The 22,500-nt window shown below is 42.1% G+C and overlaps 1 protein-coding gene across 3 annotated transcripts in view; it reads right to left on the reverse strand.

Moving 5' to 3' along the window:
- Nucleotides 1-1,243: 1,243 nt before the first annotated feature.
- The window catches only part of PROX1 (prospero homeobox 1), a 44,257-nt gene continuing 23,000 nt past the window's right edge, over nucleotides 1,244-22,500 (reverse strand). For 2 of the 3 annotated variants that reach the window (XM_026048425.1, XM_026048426.1), the window contains exon 5: nucleotides 1,707-2,221. In XM_026048425.1, coding sequence (XP_025904210.1) covers nucleotides 2,033-2,221 — 189 coding nt within the window. In that variant the 3' untranslated portion in view covers nucleotides 1,707-2,032. Of the gene's footprint in view, nucleotides 2,222-22,500 lie in introns of all 3 variants that reach the window. The other variant, XM_026048427.1, reaches the window with a different exon arrangement.

Here is a 22,500-nt window from a genome sequence, read left to right on the forward strand (position 1 = left end):
AAGATCCTGTCTACTGTGAGGATATGCACAGTATTACGTACTCTCAGGGATTTTAGGATCAAGAAGATTTGCTTTGTTTTTAATGCATAGTGAAAATGTTGGCACTTCATCCGATACTATTGTCTGCATTGCCTATACTCTACAGATACTGCCAGTGCTTGAAAATAATGACAGGGAATCGCAGGATTGTGCTGTTTAATTTGAAGTCAGCAGGTTTTTAAGGCTTTCTGCTGACAATAATTGCTTTCATACATTTCTGTCTATCAGCAGTATTTGTAAATGAAGTGAAATTGCAATGATCAGGTCAGCTCTTTAGTCACATGGGTAAACTTTCACTCTCCAAAGTCAAAATGCAATTTAGAAATAAAGAAATAAGATATCAATATCCTAGATGGTCTAAACGTAACTCTCAGCTAATTAGGAACTTTTTCTAGATTCAGGTCGAATTAGGTAGGGGAAAATACTATTGACGATAACAATAAATTCTTACTGCATCTGTACAAAAGACGACAGAGAAAATGACAAATACAGTGTGCCATAGCATATTCAACCTTCCCCCAAAACTTTTGGAGACGATACCTTTCTGAAAACGTGCAAAAAGGAGAGCCCTTGAAGACAGCGCCAAGAACTAGCAATGAGTTCTCCTTCCTTAAGCTGACAGAGCATGGTATAGCATGGTATAGCATTCAGGCAAATCCAGATCCGTTGTGTACTTTACACTGCAACTCAGGTTTTGGTGAAGACGAGCTCCAGCCTCAGAAGACAAGCGCAGCGCATTGCTCAAATAGGTTGTTTTAAAAAGCTGCACTTAGAGTAATTTAAAAATCCAATTTGGCTATCTGTACCCTGCATAGCCAGGAGGACACTGCAATTTTTGTATATACTTGATTAGATTTTTATGAAAATGTAATTTTTATACTTCCGATTAGGAAAAGACTAATTATATTTTACAGCTACAAACAACTACTCTTTTTTTTTTTCCTTTGCCCCAGCACTGTGAGGCTAAAATGCCTTCTTCCACTATAAATAAGATCATTCAAAAAGTGCTTCTCAGGACAAATGTTGAATACAGACAGACAACTTCATGTGATGGAAAGGGGATTTGGGGGAGTAAAACGGACTGAGCAAAGAATAAATTTAGGGCCCAATGCCATTAAAGTAAGACCAAGACATGGCAATTTAGTATGCTGAAGGTTTCATTTTTACTCTATGGAGAGTGAAATGCTTCCATTTTAACAAGCTGACCATATTATAAAATTAGTGTGGTTGTTCCAATATTGTGCATGATTTACTGGCCTTACCCTGCAAGAATAGTAGTGGATTTGTACAAACTTGCCTTGCTGCAATTTAGAAAAACAGCAACCTGRCATGTTGATTACTGGTGCAGGGTATTCACTGTTCCCGTATGGAAAGCATGAAGAACAAGCTTTGCTTTTTTGGGTATCACTTCTTGGAGTGAGTACCTAAAATAGATGTTGTTGTTGTAGTTTTTTTGGTTTTTTTTTTTTTTTTTTGGAAGTATGAAACAAAATCTATTTATTGGTTAAAAAGTATATAAAATAAAAAAGCTCCAAGCTTATGAAGTGACTCCACAGAGTTCAGACCTTTAGCAGTATAAACAATATAAACTTCATTGTCTGTAGTATTGTGCCATGACATTAGTCTCACTAAGACAAAATGCCACTTTGCAGCAAGCAATAAATCTGACAAAGCATTTTAAAACATAATGCCCTAACTTGCTAAGACAGGCTTTTACACGCTTCCAAATTCTTCTCCCTGAAAATTAACCCATTTATTCTCCAAATGTTAAGGGTCTTGGGCAAAAGTAAACCAAAGGCTGAAGTAAAACAACTATCCCCTTGGAACCGAACAAAAACTTAAAGATAAACCCGGCAGGGATCACAGTCTAATTTCATATACATATATATGTATGTGATACACATATATATGAAATTAAAATAGAGACACACATGACTTGGGCATCAGAAGGGGACTGCTACTTTCATACATTCATAAATAGCTGCTGAACTCTCTACTCATGAAGAAGCTCTTGTAGGCAGTTGGGGGATTTGAAAATCTCGGGGACCTCACTGTCCAGCTTACAGATGACCTTGTATATGGCCTTCTTCCAGGAAGGATCAACATCTTTGCCTGCGATAATGGCATTGAAAAACTCCCGTAACGTGATCTGAGCCACTTCCAGGAATCTCTCTGGAACCTGCTGATACAAGGAGACAATGGCATTAATACAGTTTTCAATTTCAAGTCTCTGGTTCTTCAAAGGAAACTGAGCTAAGTTCTTTCTTTCAGAAAGGGGCTTACATAGCACCTGCATTTTCTAAATGCGGCAGCCTTCTATTCTCTTATGCAAAGCTGTTATATATAGTACTATAGCAATAACTTTTATAACATGTGTTAGAGATCTTTGCAAAGTCTACTGACAGAAGGTAGGTAACAAAATGTTACTGTCTGAGTTCGGAGAGAGGGGATTTATAGGATATAATTAGCAGGAGGGGAAAGAAACACAATTGTCTTTAAGGAGAGAAATCTCTGTGTGATACTTTACCCRTGCAGTTACGTCTATGTTCTCCTTTCTGTACAGGAACTAATACAAAAGTTATGCACCCATAGCAAGCTCTCAGCACCTCTCTGCTTAACTTTGGTCAGAATCAGGGCTGAACGCTATCAAAGAAATAGGATATCTGTGAATGGTTGTTCATAGCTTAAAAACAAGCTAGCAATCAAGCCTTCAGCTAATAGCTTTGTTCTGTGACTGTTCTGTGCATGAGACTCCCTGAAGATGTCTTTCTTGGGAGATATTAAGGTCTTCCCTATTTTTCAGAAACCAGCAGATAAAAACCCAACCTCTTCAATGGGTGCCTTGTGCTTAGAATGCCTAYGGTGCTGGGATGCGTCAAACTCATATGGGTTTTCTAAAGTCACTGTCATTGCACGGGTAAATCAAATGGCCAACTAGCAGGGGTACATCCTCAGAAGTCCCAGGACCACGGCTGCACATTAAAAAGCACATTTATCTCTGCATTTAGGTAATTCGTCCTAAATAGCTGTCTCAGACATCAGCAGGAGCTTCTTACCCTCTTCTCTAAAAGACTTAAAAGCAATTCCTACAATGAACCGCAGGTCAGTTGTGAGGTTGATGTCATCTCCATAAAGGTATTATTTTCCATTTTTATTATGGAGATGTGGCTTCATAGCTCAAGAACTGCTAATACATGGCCGGCCACTGGCCAACAGGCTTATAATAGCAAGTACTCCCTCACTGCTATTTGCCCACTCGTGGTACACCTGGCAAGGGTAGCTCTCCAACCTGCTTTTAATTTACACTCTTTCCATGGGCAGCATGGATCTGGGTGGATCTCACTCGTTTATTGGACACACATAACACTGCAAAATCAGGGACCACACATTGTCCTGTATTTTAGACTTTGGTTCTTCTTCACTTTCAAAACACATGGGTGCTCATCCTGGCACCGTGAAGCTCTGGAGCCCAACTCACTGATTATAGCTGGGGAGACACTAGCAGTCTACTGGCCACCAGCTAAACGTGAGGTCAGCTCCCCTAGATGTCAGCTGACAACCTTTCTTCCAGAAGCTCTGAAACTTGTGGAAGGTCCCTATGTACCCCCAAGAGTGAAATCTGGCTCCATATGTTGGCTCTCCTCCCAATGACAGATTGCCCCCACAAAACATTTCTCCAGATATCCCATTGCAGCAATGATTATGAGGGAAGAAAACAACTATTGCCTTTCAGTTATTCTAGCTCAAAGACATAACTTAAGGCTTCAAATAACCACCCTAGTACTTGGGCACTCACTAAGGTATTGGGAAAAGATTCCTTGCTTGTCTCTTTTTTTCATTGCTAAAAAACATAACACACTTTTCTGTTCATGCAGTTCAAAGAATCACTCATTTACTGCTGAGAGCATTTGGTTTTGCTTGGAAGATAAGGAGTCATTAACTAAATGGTACCAGAAAGCAAGAAATATATTAGATAATTAATGTGCATATTCCTGCCAGCTGAGAAGGGCACAAACTGCTGGTTTTTTGCCCTTGAGCTCGGGAAGAAGGCTTTCCATTTTGGTATCCACTTCAAAGGAGCAACATTAGATGCCTTTGTTCCTTCCCAAACTACAGGAGACAGGAGATGGGAAATTCCAAGCACCTCCATGAGAGGCATAAAGTCCAAGTGCAGAAAGTCCTGTCTCTTGCCACACTGGAGGACTCTTCCTTCATATATTACACTTGTGACAACTTTAAGCATGAACATAGCAATTGGGTTATAAATTTGGACTTTGGTCATTGAAATATGAAGGTTTTCCAAAGAGGAAATGCTGCTTTTCCACAGTGTATGAAACCCTGAAGCCACTATCTTCCAGGTCTCCCCTCTCTTTGAAGATATATAGGCTTGGCTTCTAAGCTAAGAATTAGCTTTTAAGGTCCGATTTCAACATACCTAAGTCCCATTTGCAGGGCTAGACTCCTCTAAACTCTGTAGCACAACATGCAGATATCTGCTTACAAGCACAGCACTGAACTAAGCCCCGAAGGGGCTTTGCAGAGACCTCCTCATAATGCTGAGTTCCCAAAGACCCTTGCATCAAAGCCATTCATAACTCCTTCCTTTTGGGATGTTATTAGTAATTTTTCATGTCAAACCACATTACACATGTTACTTTGCATGTTGTAATGTGAATAGCACTGTGATTAATCCCCACAGGATAGTATGTCGGACAGCATTTTTCCTTTCTAGAAAGAGTAACCATACAGTGTGGTTTTTTTCTGAAAGAAAGAGAGAGAGAGAAAGAAATAGAGAGAGAGAGAGAGAGAGAGAGAGAGAGAGAGAGAGAGAGAGAGAGAGAGAGAAAGAGAGAGAAAGAGGGAAAGAGAGAAAGAAAGAAAATGCTAGTGAAGTCCAGAGCCTGAAAATAAGTATTTAACTGGATGGGTGGTTAAATTTTTCAGTAGGCAATTAATCAGTCAGCTGTGTTAATTATGTGTCTGAGGGTAGCATTTCCTTCACCCTAAGTGATGGTGACCTATTCAGCGCATCTTTACACCTAACTGACTGAACATCTCTGAAGTAGAAACATCTGCAGAAAATGCTTCAGTGACAAATAAACTCCATCTACGTTGCTTTTAATAGAACCAACAATCCCCAGCATGAACCCAGGGCATTTTCTTAGCATCAGGTGGCAGCAGTCAATCAAAGAATCATACTGTACATTCAGCAGGAAGAAAGACAATGAGGTCTGTGGAGGGGGAGGCTAGGTGGGTTTCGCACTAAAGCCTCTCCGTGCGACTGCTCGAGAAACAAATCCCATTTTGCTGCACGCTTTGTCAATATAACTTAGCTCAGCTGCCAAGGAAAAAGTCACAGGCCAAACTTTTGGCTAGTGTAAATCAGCAGGGCTCTACCAGCTCCAGTGAAGTTACGCTGATTTACACCTGGTGTGCATCTGGCCCAGGAAACCTGTGAGGGAATTTAAGCTCTCATTTGCTCTTGTCTATTTATGCTATTTAACTCTTGCCATTTTTTTTGGCTTGAACAACAAACCTAGGCTTGAACAACAAACCTATTTCACTCCYGAGCCTGCACATTTAAGAACCATGCTGAAGTATTTGGGTTAGCACTGCAGGGCTGCTTCACTAGAAATATTCAGTACAAGCTATTTCTATAAAATAAAGGTATAGCTCCAATGGCTTATAAGTTGGAGGTAAGTCAAACCTAGCTTGCATTTCTTTCATTCAGTGACATAAGCAGCTGCAGAAAGAGATATGCTTTAAAAATACTTGTTGAATTTATTTTTGAGGAAAACATTTCAAAAAAGGGCAGTGGTCATTGACAAGGTGAGGGCAGATCCTCAGCAAGCCTAAGCCAGCATTGTTGGAGCAGAACCAGTGAAGCCACACTGATATTAAGCCAACAAAGAGGATCATGATTCTTTTTCTAATGGTATGCACGGACTTTAAAATAATCACCACTGGGAAAGAGGGTGCATCTACTGGAAGCAGATGTATGTCTCAAGTTGGTGGCTGATCAGTGGCCCTTCACTGCTTTCATCGTTATCAGGTTGTCTTGTACCTTCTATCAATTAATTAATTTATTTTTGGGGCTGTACAGCAAAGACTTTGTCTCCCTCCCCTCCCGTTCCCCTCATCCCCTCCCCTTGCAGAGCCCTCCTCCTCCTCCTCTTCCCAGTTGCTTTACCTTCAAGGATGATTTGTTTTATTAAACTGACTGTCCCCAGCCTCTGCAGTACATAATAAAAGCCTGACATAGCAGCCTGCCTGCCTTCTGTGTCCTGCAGATACTCATCATAAGTGTCAGGACATACCAAGGTTAGCGGTCACTGGAAGTGCGCTCACTGGCTCAAGCCTTGCCAAACATGCTTGGCAGCTGAATGAATGTCACAGAGAATAGAAGGGGAATTACAAAGGTTAGAAAGAAGACAGCCTCTCTCTCTCTCTTTTTTATTTTTTTTTCTGGAGATATATAAGCTGATTTTTCACACTTCTGAAATAAACATCAGCTCATTCACAGTGCCTTTCCAGCACCTAAAGCTCTCCCATTGTCAAGTGAACCTTTAATTTCTGCCCGAGCTTTATTTCTTCATTAGCGAAATAAGATGCTTAATTCTCCCTTAATAAAAAAGGAGAAAACCACTGAAATTGAATGACAAAACAAACCCTGAGTCTGCTCAAAGATTTATACATGTATTTCATGTTGCTAATCCTATTAAGGGTGGGCTTCTTTATAGATAATCTTTTAAACTTTTAAAAATTCTTGCTCAAGTGGCAAATCTAGATGATAGGAAAAGCAACACAGATGTAAAGATCACAGAATTGTGAAAGTCAAGTTAAAACCAATATTTCAGAGAATTGTGTTTTGTTTTTTTACTATAAAAGGGCAATAAAATGCTGACTGTAAGAAGACAATGTCAAGGAGAAAAGGGTATTGGTATTTTGGATACTCTTGACTGCTCGCCTTGGAGAGAGAGTTATTCTTGTCACAAACCCTTTTGTCTGCATCTGCTGACTGCTTGCCTGTAGCCAGCAGCATACTTTAACTGTTTTGTCACCTCCTAACATCACATGCATCAGCTGTTGTGCTTTTGTTACGGGTATTGTAGAGCTAATCCACTGTGGCTGTTCTACTGTGCAGTAAATAAAACAGAAACTGCTTCTCAGACAATTCTGCATGAATATTTCAGATGGCTTTTACAACTCTGATTCACAAAATAAAATACCCCCCTCCCCAAACTAGACTCAGATGCCTCAAAGCTAATTGTATGCAATGACTTCAGGCATAAGAAACAACTGGGTTAGTTGGATAAATGAATACATGCATCTTTCTGGAGTTATTCTTTAAAAATATTGTGCACATTTTCTACCTTGAAATTTTACTTTCTTTACTTTCTGAAACTTCTTCCCCTGAGTTCTCTAGAATAGACTGACAATAGTCAGTCAGAAGAAAATTTCTGCAGATGATTGCTAAACTGTCCTAAAGCAGCCTGGCTTTTTGCATGTTCCCGGGGGCAACGGGAGCAAATCCCAGCATGAGGCCTGAAGCAGAAAAGAGACCCTAGGAAAGGAGACAAACAGGTGAAGTACTTTACCGAGCATTCATTCACCCTTGTGCACACATGATTCCTCTAAACAAACTCTCCTATCCCTGCTGTTTGTTAAGTAAATATTGATCAAGGAGAGACATATCTCCTGACAGCAGTAGCACAAGCTGGGGACTTGTACTGCAGACAGAGTGGACTTAAATGGATAAACTCAGATGCTTTAGTAAGGCCACGGAGAGATTACCAGATAAAAAGGCAAGAAATCAGAGAGCTGGCTTTCCTTTCCCCTTTTGGGGGTGTTGTGACTTTGGTTACGTGAAACCTCCATGGTAGAAAGAAAGAAAGAAAAGTCATCTTCCCCCAGACACACTATAAAGCAAGAAGTCTGTATCCTGGGTGCTCAAATGACTTCATATTTTTCTCTCTTGCCAGCTGATGAATTAATATTGCATGTGGTAAATGCGGAGTTTAAGTCCCTCTCCTTGAACACATGTGGGAGGCTACCAGGGGGCAGATCCTCAGTGATGCAGATTTTCCCTGCTCTATTGGTCTCAACAGGGAATTTCCATCCCTGGAGGGTGGCATGGCCCACCTCTGGCTGTCCTGTGCTGGGACCATGCAGTTCTGTTCGCCTTCTCCCATCCATCCTCCAAGTGAGTGGCTCCCACCAAAGCCTGCAGGACAAGGTATGCCACTTTTCACATAAGGGTGCCCAGTTTGGGCCTGGACGTCAGCTCACGTGAGCAGACAAGGAAGATATTTTGGATGAAAATGTCTAGCACTGCTAGTGTAGCTGCAGAAAGCACTTGCAAATTTGCCAAATACTTAATGGTTTGGATTCCTTTTAAAATTTCAGTGACAGGTCATAGCAACCTCATTCCCTAAACCAGGAAAATTTGGGCAAGCATTAGAAAAATCTATGTGCTGCTMGATCAGATATTTAAACATGATCAGTGCTCAGATACAAAGTCTTCCAGCCACACAACTTGAAAACTATTCATCTTGTCTGGCGGGCAGAGGGGAAGGATCAGACTTTAATTTGCAGTACCAGGGTCCCATACTCAGAAGTACCAAGAAGAATGATGCAACATTTCTAATATTGTAACAGCGTCGGACAACTGCTTGGCTGTACCCTACAAATCTGAAGATTCTTCAGACAGGGACAGCTGGGCTAAGCTCAAAACCTTTTCTCATACTCTGCCTAATCTGCGTTAAACTTCAGCTCCATTTATACGCTTCGGCTGGCCGTGGCGTACCTACAGACTTTGCCTGTGGTATTGTGCCGGCGTCTGATAGTGTGTTGCATTACTAATGTTCCAAGAGTAAACACACTTGTAGGAAACAGCTATAGTTCAAGGCTGCACTTTAAAAAAATAAATGTTTCATCAGTCTTCGCAAAGGAACAAATGGCAATAACACTCTGTATCATATTTTACAAAGCTTCAAAAGAACAATGTCCCGTTGAGTGAAATTCAGTAGCATTCTGTAAACATTAATTTAAGGAAATCAATAGGCTCTGTGAGCTAAAGCCATATTGCAAGATAAACTGGCTGGAGTGCTACTTTGTCAAACAGATTTTAGTTTTCTCGGCTAGATAAAGACGGTTTCAAAATGGGGTAACGTGTTGCAACCAAGGTTTGAAAACTATGTGGCCTTCAAACAGTCTGCTTGTTCCTACTACAAAGCTGGATAAACATACTTTAAAAATGATAAGATTGAGTCAGGATTGATTTTACTTTCAAATTTTATATAAAGTAGAATTCTTGGTGTGTGTTTGTTTGGATTTTTTTGATCCCAATTATGAGTAGAAATAAACAAGGGCTGTGCAGACAGCTCAAGATGTCAGTCTGCCAGGAGAGGTTAAATTATCCAGATGCAGTGCCTCCTTTTTCACTTTTTTTTTTTTTTTTTTTTTTTTTGCAATTGCAGGATTGCAGGACTTTATGGATTTAAAAATCTTTATTCATGTTGACCCGGTGGGCAACAAGTCGCCTTGCCAAATAGGAAAGCCAAAATCTCTAGTGGACTTGGGATCAGAGGTCTTCAGCTGGTGAAGGCTGCTCACGTTGCAGAGCGCAAGGTCGTGGTAATGGGAGGTAAACAGGTTGGAAGGGGTGAGGGGGAAAGGCCAGAGCACTCTTCTAGTTGGTTCATCTATACAGTGGCAGCAGAGAGGGACAACGCAGGGAGCCTCTTAACCCAAAGATAAGGCATAAACAGCATCTATTTTGCGGCAAGAGATGGAGAACCTCTCCAGGATGGAGGGTGAATCTCATGTCAGGGGAGCAGTCTCACAACGTGCACCACGTCAGAACATTTCTACGGTGCACGTGTGTCAGCCCAGACCAGCACAGACACTGAGGATGATTCAGGGGAAGGATTTCTTTTGAGAAAACCTAACACAAGGCATGAACTGGACGAGCACAAACACCCCCTGCCCCCCAAATTGCCATCATGGCAGTGGAGGGGTTAATCCAGAAACTATGCAGGGAGGCATCAAACCCCTCTGAGGCTCAAGGGGAGGCTGGTGACACCACCACCAGCATCCCCCTGCATGTACCCCTGGGATTGCAGAGGCTCGAGGCCCCTACGAGAATGAAAGAAGCCGTACGACGGAGCTGGGGACCCTCACCTTGAACCAGAAGAGGATCCCTCTATCCCCTGGGCCTCTGCAGTCCAGGGCCTTGTAYGATTTTCAGTTGCAGGTACAGATTTGCTCTTATTTCCAAGACAGCCTTGCCAGAGCAGCTCTGCCCTACAGCCGCTTTCCCTGGGTTCTCAAGRGCAGCGTGCGGAACCCCTTCCTGGTGTCCCGGCTCCTCACACGTTTTTCCAGGCCACCCCCTCCCTTCCTACACGTGCACACACTCATACGTGCACACAGACACGCACACACATGCACACACATGTACACTCTTTTCCCGAGCATGGCGAGCTGCTGCGTGGGATCATCTTTGTGCTGTGAGTTGGTGTGGCAGCATATCAAGCAGGAGGCTTTGGCTTCCACACAGAATTTGGAGGCAGGTTTTGGAGTAAGTTGCTACACTTTTTGGCGCGAAAGCCACGGCAGCATATGGCCCAATGTTCTCAGTTTAAGTCTGACACTTAACATTATTTAACAGTTTCTGTGTTAGGTGCTTTATAAGGTAAAGGAAATTAACAATTTTCAGCTAATTAGATCACTCAATTGGCTGAACATCCTGGACACCTCTTAGAAAAAAAACAGGTTGGCTCAGGCAATGGAAAGGCTAATGCCTCTTCCATTATCACTTATGAGGAGAGGGAAATAGTTGGAAAGGATGCTTTTATTTTAAAAACACAAGTGAGAAATGCCTCTACTATTGGACACTTCAGTAAATATACTTTTCTCCTAACCACCATCCTCGTAGAGAGCGGGGTGCTAATTTGCTGGCTTCCCGTGCACCAGTCCCCTTGACCRCGAGCGCAGCTCTCCAGCGCTGCCATGCTCTGCCCGCCTGCTGCCCCCAACTTTGCTCTCACAGCACTTGCTGCAAGGATGAAGAAATACCGCTGCAGTTAAGAAGCACATTTTTTGGAAGGGGAGAAAGAGGGACAAGCAGTTGGACGGCAGGTTGGTCTGGTGCCCTCTTGTGCTCTGACAGGTCTCAGAGCGATGTGAAGAGGAGCCCACTCTTTGGAGGCAGCACCGACAACGCGGTGCTGAGCCTTGTGGTTAGGAAAGTAAAGAGCACCAGCTCAAGCTAAGCTCAAAAGTGAAAAATTAAGCAAACGAGAGAGGCTTCTTATTGCATTCATTGTTACACTGGAGCTTTTCTACTCTTTGTAAGCTACCACTGAAACACAAAGCTGGAAAACACTTGCCCTCAAATGATTTAAGAATGCATTTTAAAAGTGTTTGTCTGAGACGAAGCTCAGATCCCTCATCCCTTGTGTAGAGTTTGGGGCACTAGCAATCTACTGCTGGCTTACTATTATCTCCTCCGCCAAGCTCACAATGAGGAAAGAGAATGGCATGGCTCTTATAAGGAAAAAAATTGACAGAGGGGTTGCTGAGAGGTCTGATAATATCAGGGAAGTGAAAGTGGTAGTGCAGTGAAAATGGATACTGCGTGATACATTAGATTTAATCACTTGCATTTCAATTAAGCTTTCCCACAAATAAAGATTCTACAGTGCCTCGCCGGCTCCCCGCGCGGCCCGCGCGCCCCAGCTGGGTGCACACAGCAGCGCGGCCAGCGCTTCCTGGGCTGAGGCTCCCCTCCGAGCGCCCCAGCGGCTCTGCCAGGGCTCGCTTCCCGCTCGGCAGGAGCAGTGGGGCTTCTCGTGGCACGCGCCGCTGCTTCGCCCGCACCCCGGGAGCCACTCTGTCCTGGGACCGCGGTGCCCTTCGTCCAAAGGATGAGCATCTCCGACACGCAGCTGCTCTCTGGTGCAAGCAGCATGACCTTAGTGTGGCAGCTTTTAAGCAGGCAGCGTAGTATGAATTCAGAGCAGAGCCATGTTAAATAAAAAGACTTTTCTTTCACAATCTCTTTTGACTTTTGCACCTTGAGATTTAGTTCTCCCCTTTCCTCATGCTCAAAAATGATCAATAGCATTTTACTGGGGAGATGATTATCAAGTTTCCCTTTCTGCTTTCCCAATGAATTAGGACTGCGTGAGATGTAGAGGCTTCTAATGGAAACTCTGATTACCCTTAACATTCTGCATTGCCAATGGCACTGATGCAGTATGGAAAAATCACTAAGGCTCCTGAGGCTTATGATGGTTGGGGATTTAGTATCTGTTGGGGAACACAAGAAAGAATCCCGGGAGGGGCTGCTCTCACACCCAAGACACTGTCTCACTCAAAAACTGAAGGAGAAATAAAACTCATGCATGCAAGAATAGTCTAACTTTAAGCCAGTCCTGTCGCGATGAAAGGCAGTCTGCTCCAAGGGGCTGCCTACGATGCCAAGTGGCACATTATGCACCCTGCTGCCAAATTGTGGCAGGTACCACAGAGAGGCACCCACAAAATACTGTCCAGAAAATGAGGACGACCACCCAATTCTGGCTCTGCTGCAGGAAGAGTGAAGAGGTTATTGCACAGGCTCTGGATAGATTAACCAGACAGGAATGCACCATGTTCCTCAGCAAGGCCAGGAGCACAGCCTGGACTTTGTGGAGCAGGTACCCCTTCACCAGCAGTAAGTTCTCCACTCTCCTGGTTTATTTCTGTTATTAAAAGAACTGGTCAGGTAGAACCTGCTGGTTAGACCACAGATATGCAAGGGAAACATTTTGTGCAGCTTATAGCACATATTTTTTTTTTTTAACGTTCTTATACACAAAATCTCACAGCACTGAGTGAGCACTTATAATTGTTTCTTGTTCATTCTTCCCACCTCTCCACATTGCAGCCACCCTTGTTGTCTGTGCCTGGCCCTTAAAAGGCTCCGAGTGTTAGTGCAGCGCCCTTCCCGTGCTCAGTTAGCATGTGCTGGGTGGGGAGGGGGGAGAGGCGAGCGAGGTGGACGAGAAGGATGGGAAGCAGGTGGTGTTTAATCGCTCTGGCAGGGAAGCAGCCCATCGCTAGGGTCCTTCTGGGGGTGGTATGAAGGTGGCAAGCATGCCCTCTGGCACTGCGAGGCCTCCTTTCCTCTTCCCTGCCACATCAAGCAGGGGAAGGGGAAGGAAACTGCACGGTTGTGCACGAGGTCATTGCAAATAAAGCCAATGGCCCCATCCCAGGCTGACCAACCTCCTCCCAATGAAAACAAGCCTCCCTGGGCATCCACAGCCTATTGTGGCAGCATAAGTTGCTCCGTCCACTCCACCCTGAGCTGAGTGGTTGTCCAAACTCAGTTGCAAACAACCCATTATAAGCCTCAGTGTGGGACCTGCCTGGGACTGGTAGGCCTTGCAAGAGCTTGAAGACATCTTCACTCATAATGGACAGAGCTGCCTCGCGCTAGATTCCTTTTTATCACTTGCAGAAAGAAACAATTCCAGACTATGCTGGATGAGATAAGCTCGAGGCTGGGCCTCATGTGGTGGAGCCAGCCACCTCCTCAATTGCTTGAGATACGTCATTTCCTGAACATGGATATTTAGCAACTAAAGGGCATTTCTTCCCTTCCATGTTCACTTCCCTTTTCTCTTCTAGATACTTTCTGAAGATTACTACTTTAAATGCATTTATGCAGCTATGTTATCACTTCCCCAAAAGTCCCAATCAATGAAGTCGTCTTTCTGCTTAGCAACAGAGTTCATGCCACCCAGGTCTGCTACTCTCCACACAGGCTCTCCATTAACTACAGGAGCAAGTTCAAGGACACGTTTGACATTTCAACTCTTTCAGCGCTCTGGGCTACTACCTGGCCACGGTTTCTTCTGACAGCACATTTCCCACAGAGCCCTGAAACCTCCCCCATCTGGAGGGCAGTTCATGAGGCCCTCAGGTGGCACACTGAAATGAGGCAGAACTGGCCTGCGCAACTTCCCCTCTGAAGATAAGCACCATGAACCTTGCCCCTCGCAGGCCTCTGGGGAGAATTCATCTGCAACATGCTGGTTACCCTCAGCCAGCTCCTCCTGCTGTCCTCCTCTCCCTCCACCCCCACACTTTTGCTTTCACAGGTCAGGGAGACACTGGGTTCTTTTCCCGCACTAGAAAAATGTGGCAATACTCTAGTACTTGTGGGGATGGGGTCCATGTAAATATGGAAATCGATCCAGCGCTCTGCTGAGGACTTTCTCACTGTTGGGCTGAAGGATATATCTTGACTTTATCTACATGGATAACTCTGCAATAGTTCTGCCCCACCATTACTTTCTCATGGTCTCAACAGAAGGCCTCTAAAGTTGAGACTCATCCTGCAAAATGGCAGAATTTCACCCCATAGATTCAGGTATTGTTCAAAATAAAGTTTCTTGTGAGCTCTAAGCTCATATGAGAAGGCCCCTGTATAAACTTGTGTTTTCTTTCCCCAGTGATATTGGTTGTGGTAGAGGGCAAGACTCCTAAAGCTCTGTCAGAGAGCCGCACCAGCACAGGCAATGATGCTGCAAAGTCTCTCGTATGGTTCCCAGTGTTAATGGTCCAAGCTGTGAAAGTTTACTAAGTTACATTATCAGAGCCTGAATCCTGGATGCTTTAAAATGCGTTGAAGATACCAAGAAAACAATAAAACAGTGATTTGCTTAAAGGGAACCTATTCAAAGTCTTAAAGGATGAACAATCCTTTCTATATGTCTGTTACTGAAGTCAGTAAAGAGTGGCAAGATGGCTTATAAAAATAAAACACATCCCCTCTACCTATGCACATTATAATTATATATTATAATATGCACATTACGACTGTGTGGCTCCAAACTCAGATCTTCATTTGATTTTTCTTTTTAAAGGGTTTTTTTTCCAATTAATATTCAACAAATACACACTCAACTATATAATAATACAACAAAAGACAGCACTAGTTTTTTCATACCTGAACCTGAGAATCTGCACCCAAATTTAGTTCAACATCATGCAGAACAAGCATGTAGTGGGATGTGGAGTGAAAAATACTACAAACTTAGCAGCTAACTCACTCATTTAGATCTATCTGGTATAATACATATATAGAACAGATAGATAAAGTTTACAAGATCAATTTTTTCCCTCAATTTTCACAGTACAGATTTTTTCACATATTCTAATATGAAAAAGGAGAAAGAATACACTGCACTTAAGAATCTTCATTCAATTAGGTCCTGCTCAGAAAACAGACTCCTCATTCACAGGACAGTGCTGATTTCCAAGAGTTTTGAATGAAAAATACAGCTATATCATCTAAAAGAAATGAAAAAAACTCTGAAGGAAACATGTGCATTAAATAGATGGGAGAATTCACGGTTTGGGGGTCTTATTTTGAGGTGTTTTTTTTTTTTTTTTGGGTGAATACCAAGTTTTAAAATGTTCCTGCTCATTGTAACTGGCTAGCTGATTAAAGGAACTCTTCCTATGCAGGATGAAAGAAAAAGCATTTAAGCTTATGAGTGAAAAGACCGGCCTAACATGGGTTAAATTCACCTTGCTTTTCACTCACTCCTCATCTAGTATTTTTTTTTCTTTTTTTTTTTTTTTTTCGAGAAGGACGGACATCTGGAAATCAGTTTTACACAGAAAAACAGAAAACAGGGAAGAACTAGGAAGATGAATAAAGGCTCATCACAGACACAAAAGAACAGAGCAAAAAGAAGCTTGGATTTGGGTATTCTTGTCTGGCAAGGAGGCAGGCAGTAAGGCTAATGAAGCATTTGCGATATGGGACGTATGCCAGCGTAACAAAGAAGATGTGCATCAGCTCTGCAGATGTGCCAAAGCCCCCAGAGCAAAATAATGACATAATCACCATCAGTGTCACAGACCAGACTGTACACAAGGTGACATGGGAGAGAATAAATAAGAGTCTTTAGAGGCCTGTAGTACACACACGGGAAGGAATAGCCATTCCTCACAACTGCCACAAGAGAGTGGCGAGATGTTGGGCATAATGTGTGCAGCTAGCAAGAGCAATCTTGAATTGTGCAAGGCTTACACACTATAAATTGGTGCTTCTCTCCATCTCCAGTTGATGTTTCAATTCCCACCACCCCTTGTTGAATGCAAAATGAAACGGCAATAAGAGTCGGAAGAGTTTGCCAAGTTTTGTTTTGTTTTTTGTTTTTGGTTACTTTTTTGGTTTTGTTTTTTAAAAAGGGGTTGTTTTGTTTTAGAGGAGAATGGTGCAAAAAGGATGAGTAGCAGTAAATAATTGTTAAAAACAACAACAACAAAAAAATCAAAGCAAAACATACCAAACACACCACACCAAAAAACACACACAACCCTACACTACTCAGCTGGAACGATCCTAGGATTCCCCCGAAGCAAAATTATAAACAACCAAGGGCAGATTTTGCTTTTTGGGGGGTGCATGTTCTCTGCTCTACTGCTATTCATGAACGAAACTCGGAAAAATCCCACTAAAATATTTTTCTGCACTAAGAGACAAGATTAGTATTTTATTGATCAGTAATAAAACACCGCTTAGGGCAATTTAGTACTTAACATGTTATTTGCGGTGGGGAGTAATCTGAAAAGCTCTGAGTAGCCTTAAATCATTTAACAACAGCTCTCCCTGCATAAAAGCGAGCGCTTGTCTCAGTACAGCTGTGTGATTTCGTGCTATATTTTTTACACGACTTTTGTCAATTTTTAGAGGGAACATCTGCTGGATAGAGTAAAGCAACACCCAGAGTAATCCACAGGCCTACCCAGGAAGGCTGTGGCACAAGAGGAGAAAGATCCAAGGCGCCAATGGGACTCGCGCGGAAGGACCGCTCAAGTACGTAATTGTTTGCAGGATCAGGCCCTACCAGAGGAGCTCAGAAGAACAAAGCACTTGGCTTCACCAGTGTCCCTTTTCATTGCTTCTAATGAAAGATTCATAAGAATAACTTTAATTTTTTATGATCCTTTTTTTTTTTTTTTTTTTTTGCATTACTGTATTAGCTGCATCTACTTCGTACGTAATTTCTTCTTAAATACAGAAAACCTGCTCCAAAATGCCCGGCATAGCAACTTGATCAGTACAATAATTGATCCTGATTCTTGCTGCAGTCCTTCTTAGCATGAAGAAAGTGAGGTGGAGCCCATAAATTGTTTATACACAATTATTCCTTTTCATTTCAAAGTGATTTGTTTATGAAGAATACAGGTAAAGTTCAGGAAGGGAAGGTGCTTTTTTTTTTTTTTTTAAGAAAAAAAAATATTACTAAAACCTCCCTAATTTGCTAGCTAAACCGTTCAATGAAAGAATGATTATATTTGTCTTCTTTAGCTTCGCCCAATTAATTGGAGCAGTAATGTAACAATTGTTAATAAACAGCCCTAATTTGACTATACTTCTTGCCTATCTACTAACTGCACCGTATCTTTGTTTAGCRTATCATCAGGGAAAACAAGGAGGCATGTATATAATTTTGTTCGGTTGTATATGAAGTTTAATAATTATGCCACAGAGGATTGTAAATTAATCACAGAAGGCCCAACAATATTAATAATCTGTTTAGCAAACTCCAGCTTCTTTGCACTTTGATGTTCCGAGCAGGGGCTGCGTGAACTGTGGCAGCTTTTGAAATCGGGCAAGTGTTTGTTTCTGCTGAAGCTGATACCCATGTTTTCCTTTTTGCTTTTTCTATTATCGGAGTGTGAGCCCTCAAAAAAAAACGAGAGACAAGCCAAGGCTTATTTAGGTGTGTTCTAAGGAAAGCTCCCTGATCACATTTTTCATTTATTTCCCGAAGTTTCATTGCAGGAATTTTTTATCATTATAAATTTATTATTATTATTATTATTATTATTATTATTATTATTATTATACCTCGGATGAAAGAGAAGGGGCTCCACGAAAGTTTTAAATTAGCTAAATCGGTCCGCGCAGCCCAGATGAAATAAACCCGCCAGTTTGAAAGGGCTGTTAGAACTTTTCTGGCCGTTTAATCCATAGATGGCTGAACACAATGATCCATTCCACAGAAAGCTACAGCCACCACCAGCAGCTGTTAGAAGAGAGCTTGCTCCCTGCTCCTATTGATAACCCTTTGTGGAATGAAGAAAAAGAGCTGAGGGAAGGAGAACTGAATGTCAGACAATAGACATCGCTACACACACTGTCTCTGAACTTTCCTCATCTCTGAAGGACAATTAATTATGAAGGCCTTTGGGGTAGGTCGAAGCAAGGGAAAACCTACTGCTGGCCCAGCACTCCAGCCGCTATCTCTGTGTTTGTTAAATGGTCGTGCCTGTTGGGGAACCAGAGTAGCAGCCACCAAAATAGCCAATAGATCATTTAGGAAAAAAGAGAGCAAAAGATTTTTTTTTTTATGTGTGCCTGTCCTTGTATAATTCTATTCTCACTGTGAAATCATCCATACACAAAACACAAGGACATTTTTTTTTTTTTTTTTTTTAAGAAGAGCCACAGGGTAGGTTACAGTCAGAAACGGCCTCTCAGTGGTGTGTTAAAAAGGATGGTCTTTTCACCAAATCATTTCACAGAGGCAAAACAGACAAACACAAAGAGTTGAGACTTTTTCTCCTACATTAAATAGAGTAACTGATAAGGTCAGACATATGATACCTAAAGACATGAATCTGTGAACTCTTGAAGTCAAAGGACTTCTCTGTGCAAAGGAACAATCTTTCAAAGGAAATAGATCATAGAACTCCACTGAATCCCCTTTAAACTTTATGAAGCAGGAGGAGAAAAAGCTCTAAGTAGGGAAGCTTGACAGAAGAGCCTTGAACTATTTTCTGAAGGAAAGATGAGACCCTCCCTAGGCTGCCACAAAACATCGTTTTTTTTCTAAAGGCTCTTCTGAACTTTGATATGTGCCAAGACACCGCTATTGAAAGCTGTATAATTATGTGCTATAGCCACTGTAGAAAATGCTTTGTTCACCACAACAAAGAACAATAAGCAAAGTAAAGTGACATTACACTGTATCTTTTTCTTTAAGAATTTTGAGAAAGGTCAGGGTACGTTATAACTAATAAAGCTGTTGAGTAAGGAAGTTTAAAGTTGATCTTGCTGTGCTTAAATGTAACCCAATGACAAAAAGACAGAGGGAACTAAAATTGTAATGACATTAAAAAAATGGATCATATATCAATGTGCCAAGTTCATTATACAAACACCTTGAATCCAAAGGACACAAACATAAAAACCGAGTGTAGCTTTGCGACTGTACACCACTTGCCTCTAATAGCTTCCAACTACAACCTGCAGCTCAACTAACTGCACAAACTGATTAACAGGCATTAATTGACACATGCGAWGCACGAACCTTCTCCTGAAAGCCCTGGATTTTGTTACTGGATTTACAAATCGGGCTCATTTCCTGYGCCGTTTTCAAGGAAAGCTCTGCTGTTTGACAAGAGACTCCCTTCAAAATTTTCACAAAACAAAAGAGAGAATACACCTGAGGGCACTGATTATATTTCCTGAAACCAAGATTTATAAGGAAGAAAAAAGAAATATGTTCCAATTTTTCCTTTTAGAGGGATCCTGACGGCAAGGCATCTTTTCGCCTACGCTCGCTATTCTCATATTGCAAAATCAGTTTCATTTTCCTTGCTGCACACTMTAAGACAGACTTTTTCTTTAAGACGGCTGAGAACAGCACTGAATCTCTGTAACAATAAAGCCCTTGAATGAGGAAGCATATGGCCCAAGGGAAAAAAAAAAAAGAAAAAAAAAAAAAGAAAGAAAAAGGAGGGAATACTAAAATAAACAACTATCCCATTAGGCTGTACCCGCTTCTGGTACCATGGGAAGAGCACAGACTGCACACACTGAACCTGCGATCTTCGAGATAGAACTTAGCAAAATATTGACTTGATTTTTACTTCTGCTAAGGCCACTGARCACTGTTCTCGTTGTATAAAGCAATTTTAGAGCGGCTGTAAATTCTACTTTACCGTGCCCGTATATCACAAAAAGCAAACAAACAAACAAAAAACACATTGAGTGGCCTTAGTTTAAATAAGACCAAAGGCTCTAATTCTCCTTTGATGAATGYCAACTGAGCTCAGGATAAATCCTGCAGATGAAACTAGGGAAGAATATGGGTTCCTAGAATAAGCACACCAGTGGCCAACATTTTCAAAAGGCAATAATTGAGGATGCCCTAATTTTTGGATGCACTGTTGGGCACACTTCATCTTCAGGGAATGGACCATCGAGGACTTACTGACAAAGTGGCTCTCATTAGCAGACTTCCAGTTGAGCATCCCGAAATGGAATCAGCCTAAAAACATCATCACTTCTGAAAATTTTGGCAGCCAACATCCCTTCAAGCATTTGCAGGCCACTAACATGACTGAGTTACTGTTTGGTTTTATAGGTGGTGTGATTTGAATTGTTTTACCTACTTCCATTGATTTTTGTGAGACTAATTCAAYGTGCCTTAAGTTAAACATTCTGCTAAGACTTGAGCACAACTGCTCCGAATTAAGTTTTCCCACAGTGTTATGGTTCCCTGATGCCAAAAACAGAGCAAAAAATTCCTTAAAAATTGTTTTCTCCCCATGTTAAACAATGGCACGTGCCATGACTATGCTATGAAAAGGGGGCGATCATCGCGCCAGGCCTCCAAGTACCAGAACGGCGTGGAGGGGATTTGTGGAAATCATGCAGCTTGGCAGACGCTTTGCTGTTGTGACTGACCTTGGTGAGTAGTGCCGTGCAATTCCCTAAATGGGAAGGTGCCCGTTTAGGTGCTTCTCGCCACCCCATGCACTGGCGCAAGCCGGAGGAGGAGGAGGTGAGAGGGCCCTYGGACAGGGGTCCTGCGAATTTGGGTGAGTGAGGAATGAGCCTTTAAGTACCCACAGGAAACCTAGCACAGCATCTTGTGGAGAATCACTAAGAAACGGTGGCGGATAACAGGGAAAAAAATGCCAGGAAGGAAGAATGGTGGAGAGGAGCGAGCCAAACAAGGCTAAAATCCAGGTACTGTGCGCAGGCCAATTTATTTTGTTTGTTGCAAGTAAATAATAATAATAATWAAAAAAATCTTATATATGGGTTTTAACAATATTTTTATTTTAACTCACAGATTGGTGTTTCCCTTGCATGAAATCATCCTCTCACGTTTGCAACTCTGAGCTCCATTAAGGCAGATTTTGAAAGACGGTTAAGAAATGGTTTGGGATTTATTTTTTTTTCTTTTTAWGCATAGCAACAATACCTGGCTTTAATTATTGCAGCTGGCATTCAAAAGCTTATGGCAACACYGCAGATGAGACAGATATCAAGTGGCACAGCAAGCTGTCCTCCCTTTCCCATCAACTTCGGCATGTGCGCTGGGACACTGACATTTGCGGCTTGCGCTCACCAGGATATAACCCACCTTCCCCATCCCCGAAAGAGCCGTCCCAGAATAGAGAAGCATCTTCACCTTTTGCAAAAAAAATACTTCTGTCTCCCCCAACCCCTTTAAAAAAAAAAAAAAGGTTCAAATTGCTTGTTCTGTGCAGCCGCACACAGCACAGGTTTCTTAGGCTGCCCAGGAGGGACACGGGGAACCAACTGCATGCACATACACACGTGTGCACACACATACACACATGCAAAGCCACTGCACGCTGGAGGAGGTGGTGTATCTRTCCCTGGCTTGCAGCCAGCAGGGTACAATGGCAGGGCTAAAAACGATAGGACATGTGGTTTGTTAAACATCTTATTTGACTTTGCGAGAAGCTGTCAGTTCCAATGTGCTGGGAGGGGAGCAGAGTATCACAGTTTCCTGAGCAGATCAATGGCACAGGCTGATATGCAGCAAATGCACATTTTAGCTTTATCCCACTTTCCTAACAGTCAATTTAGGGATATTAAAGTATATGCACGAATTTTGCTCAACAAGAGATAAAGGAAAGCAGTGCTTAAGAAAAGCAGTGTAGGTAATTTAAGAGAAAAAGCACACCAGACTAATCAGAAGATCAGCAATGCATCACCGAAGTATGAGAGGAAGGAACTTTGATGACACTAAATATGGCAAATGCTCAGTTTGCTAAATCCCTTTGGATCCAATTTCAACATTACAGTACTCGTCATTTTTGCTTTCCAGCTTGTGGGGGTGGGGCTGGGCATTTACTGGGAAAAGTTACATTGGCAACATTAAAAATCGTAAAGTAGAATTTAATGATCTCTTAAGTGACGGATCTTCAGTGCAAAAAATAAAATTTAAAGCTCTGGGATATTCTCTTTACACTAGTTAACACAAGAAAAGCTGTGCGAAAGAATTTGAACATCATAGCCATTTATATATGTAAATATTAACATACAGTCATAGTGTGTGTATATATAGATATTCACACACACATCTGAAAGGCTTTCCATTCATATATGGGGAAAGAAGC

The sequence above is a fragment of the Nothoprocta perdicaria genome, unplaced genomic scaffold (genome assembly GCF_003342845.1).
Source record: "Nothoprocta perdicaria isolate Ctin4 unplaced genomic scaffold, notPer1 scaffold_54, whole genome shotgun sequence".
Classification (NCBI taxonomy): Eukaryota; Metazoa; Chordata; class Aves; order Tinamiformes; family Tinamidae; genus Nothoprocta; species Nothoprocta perdicaria.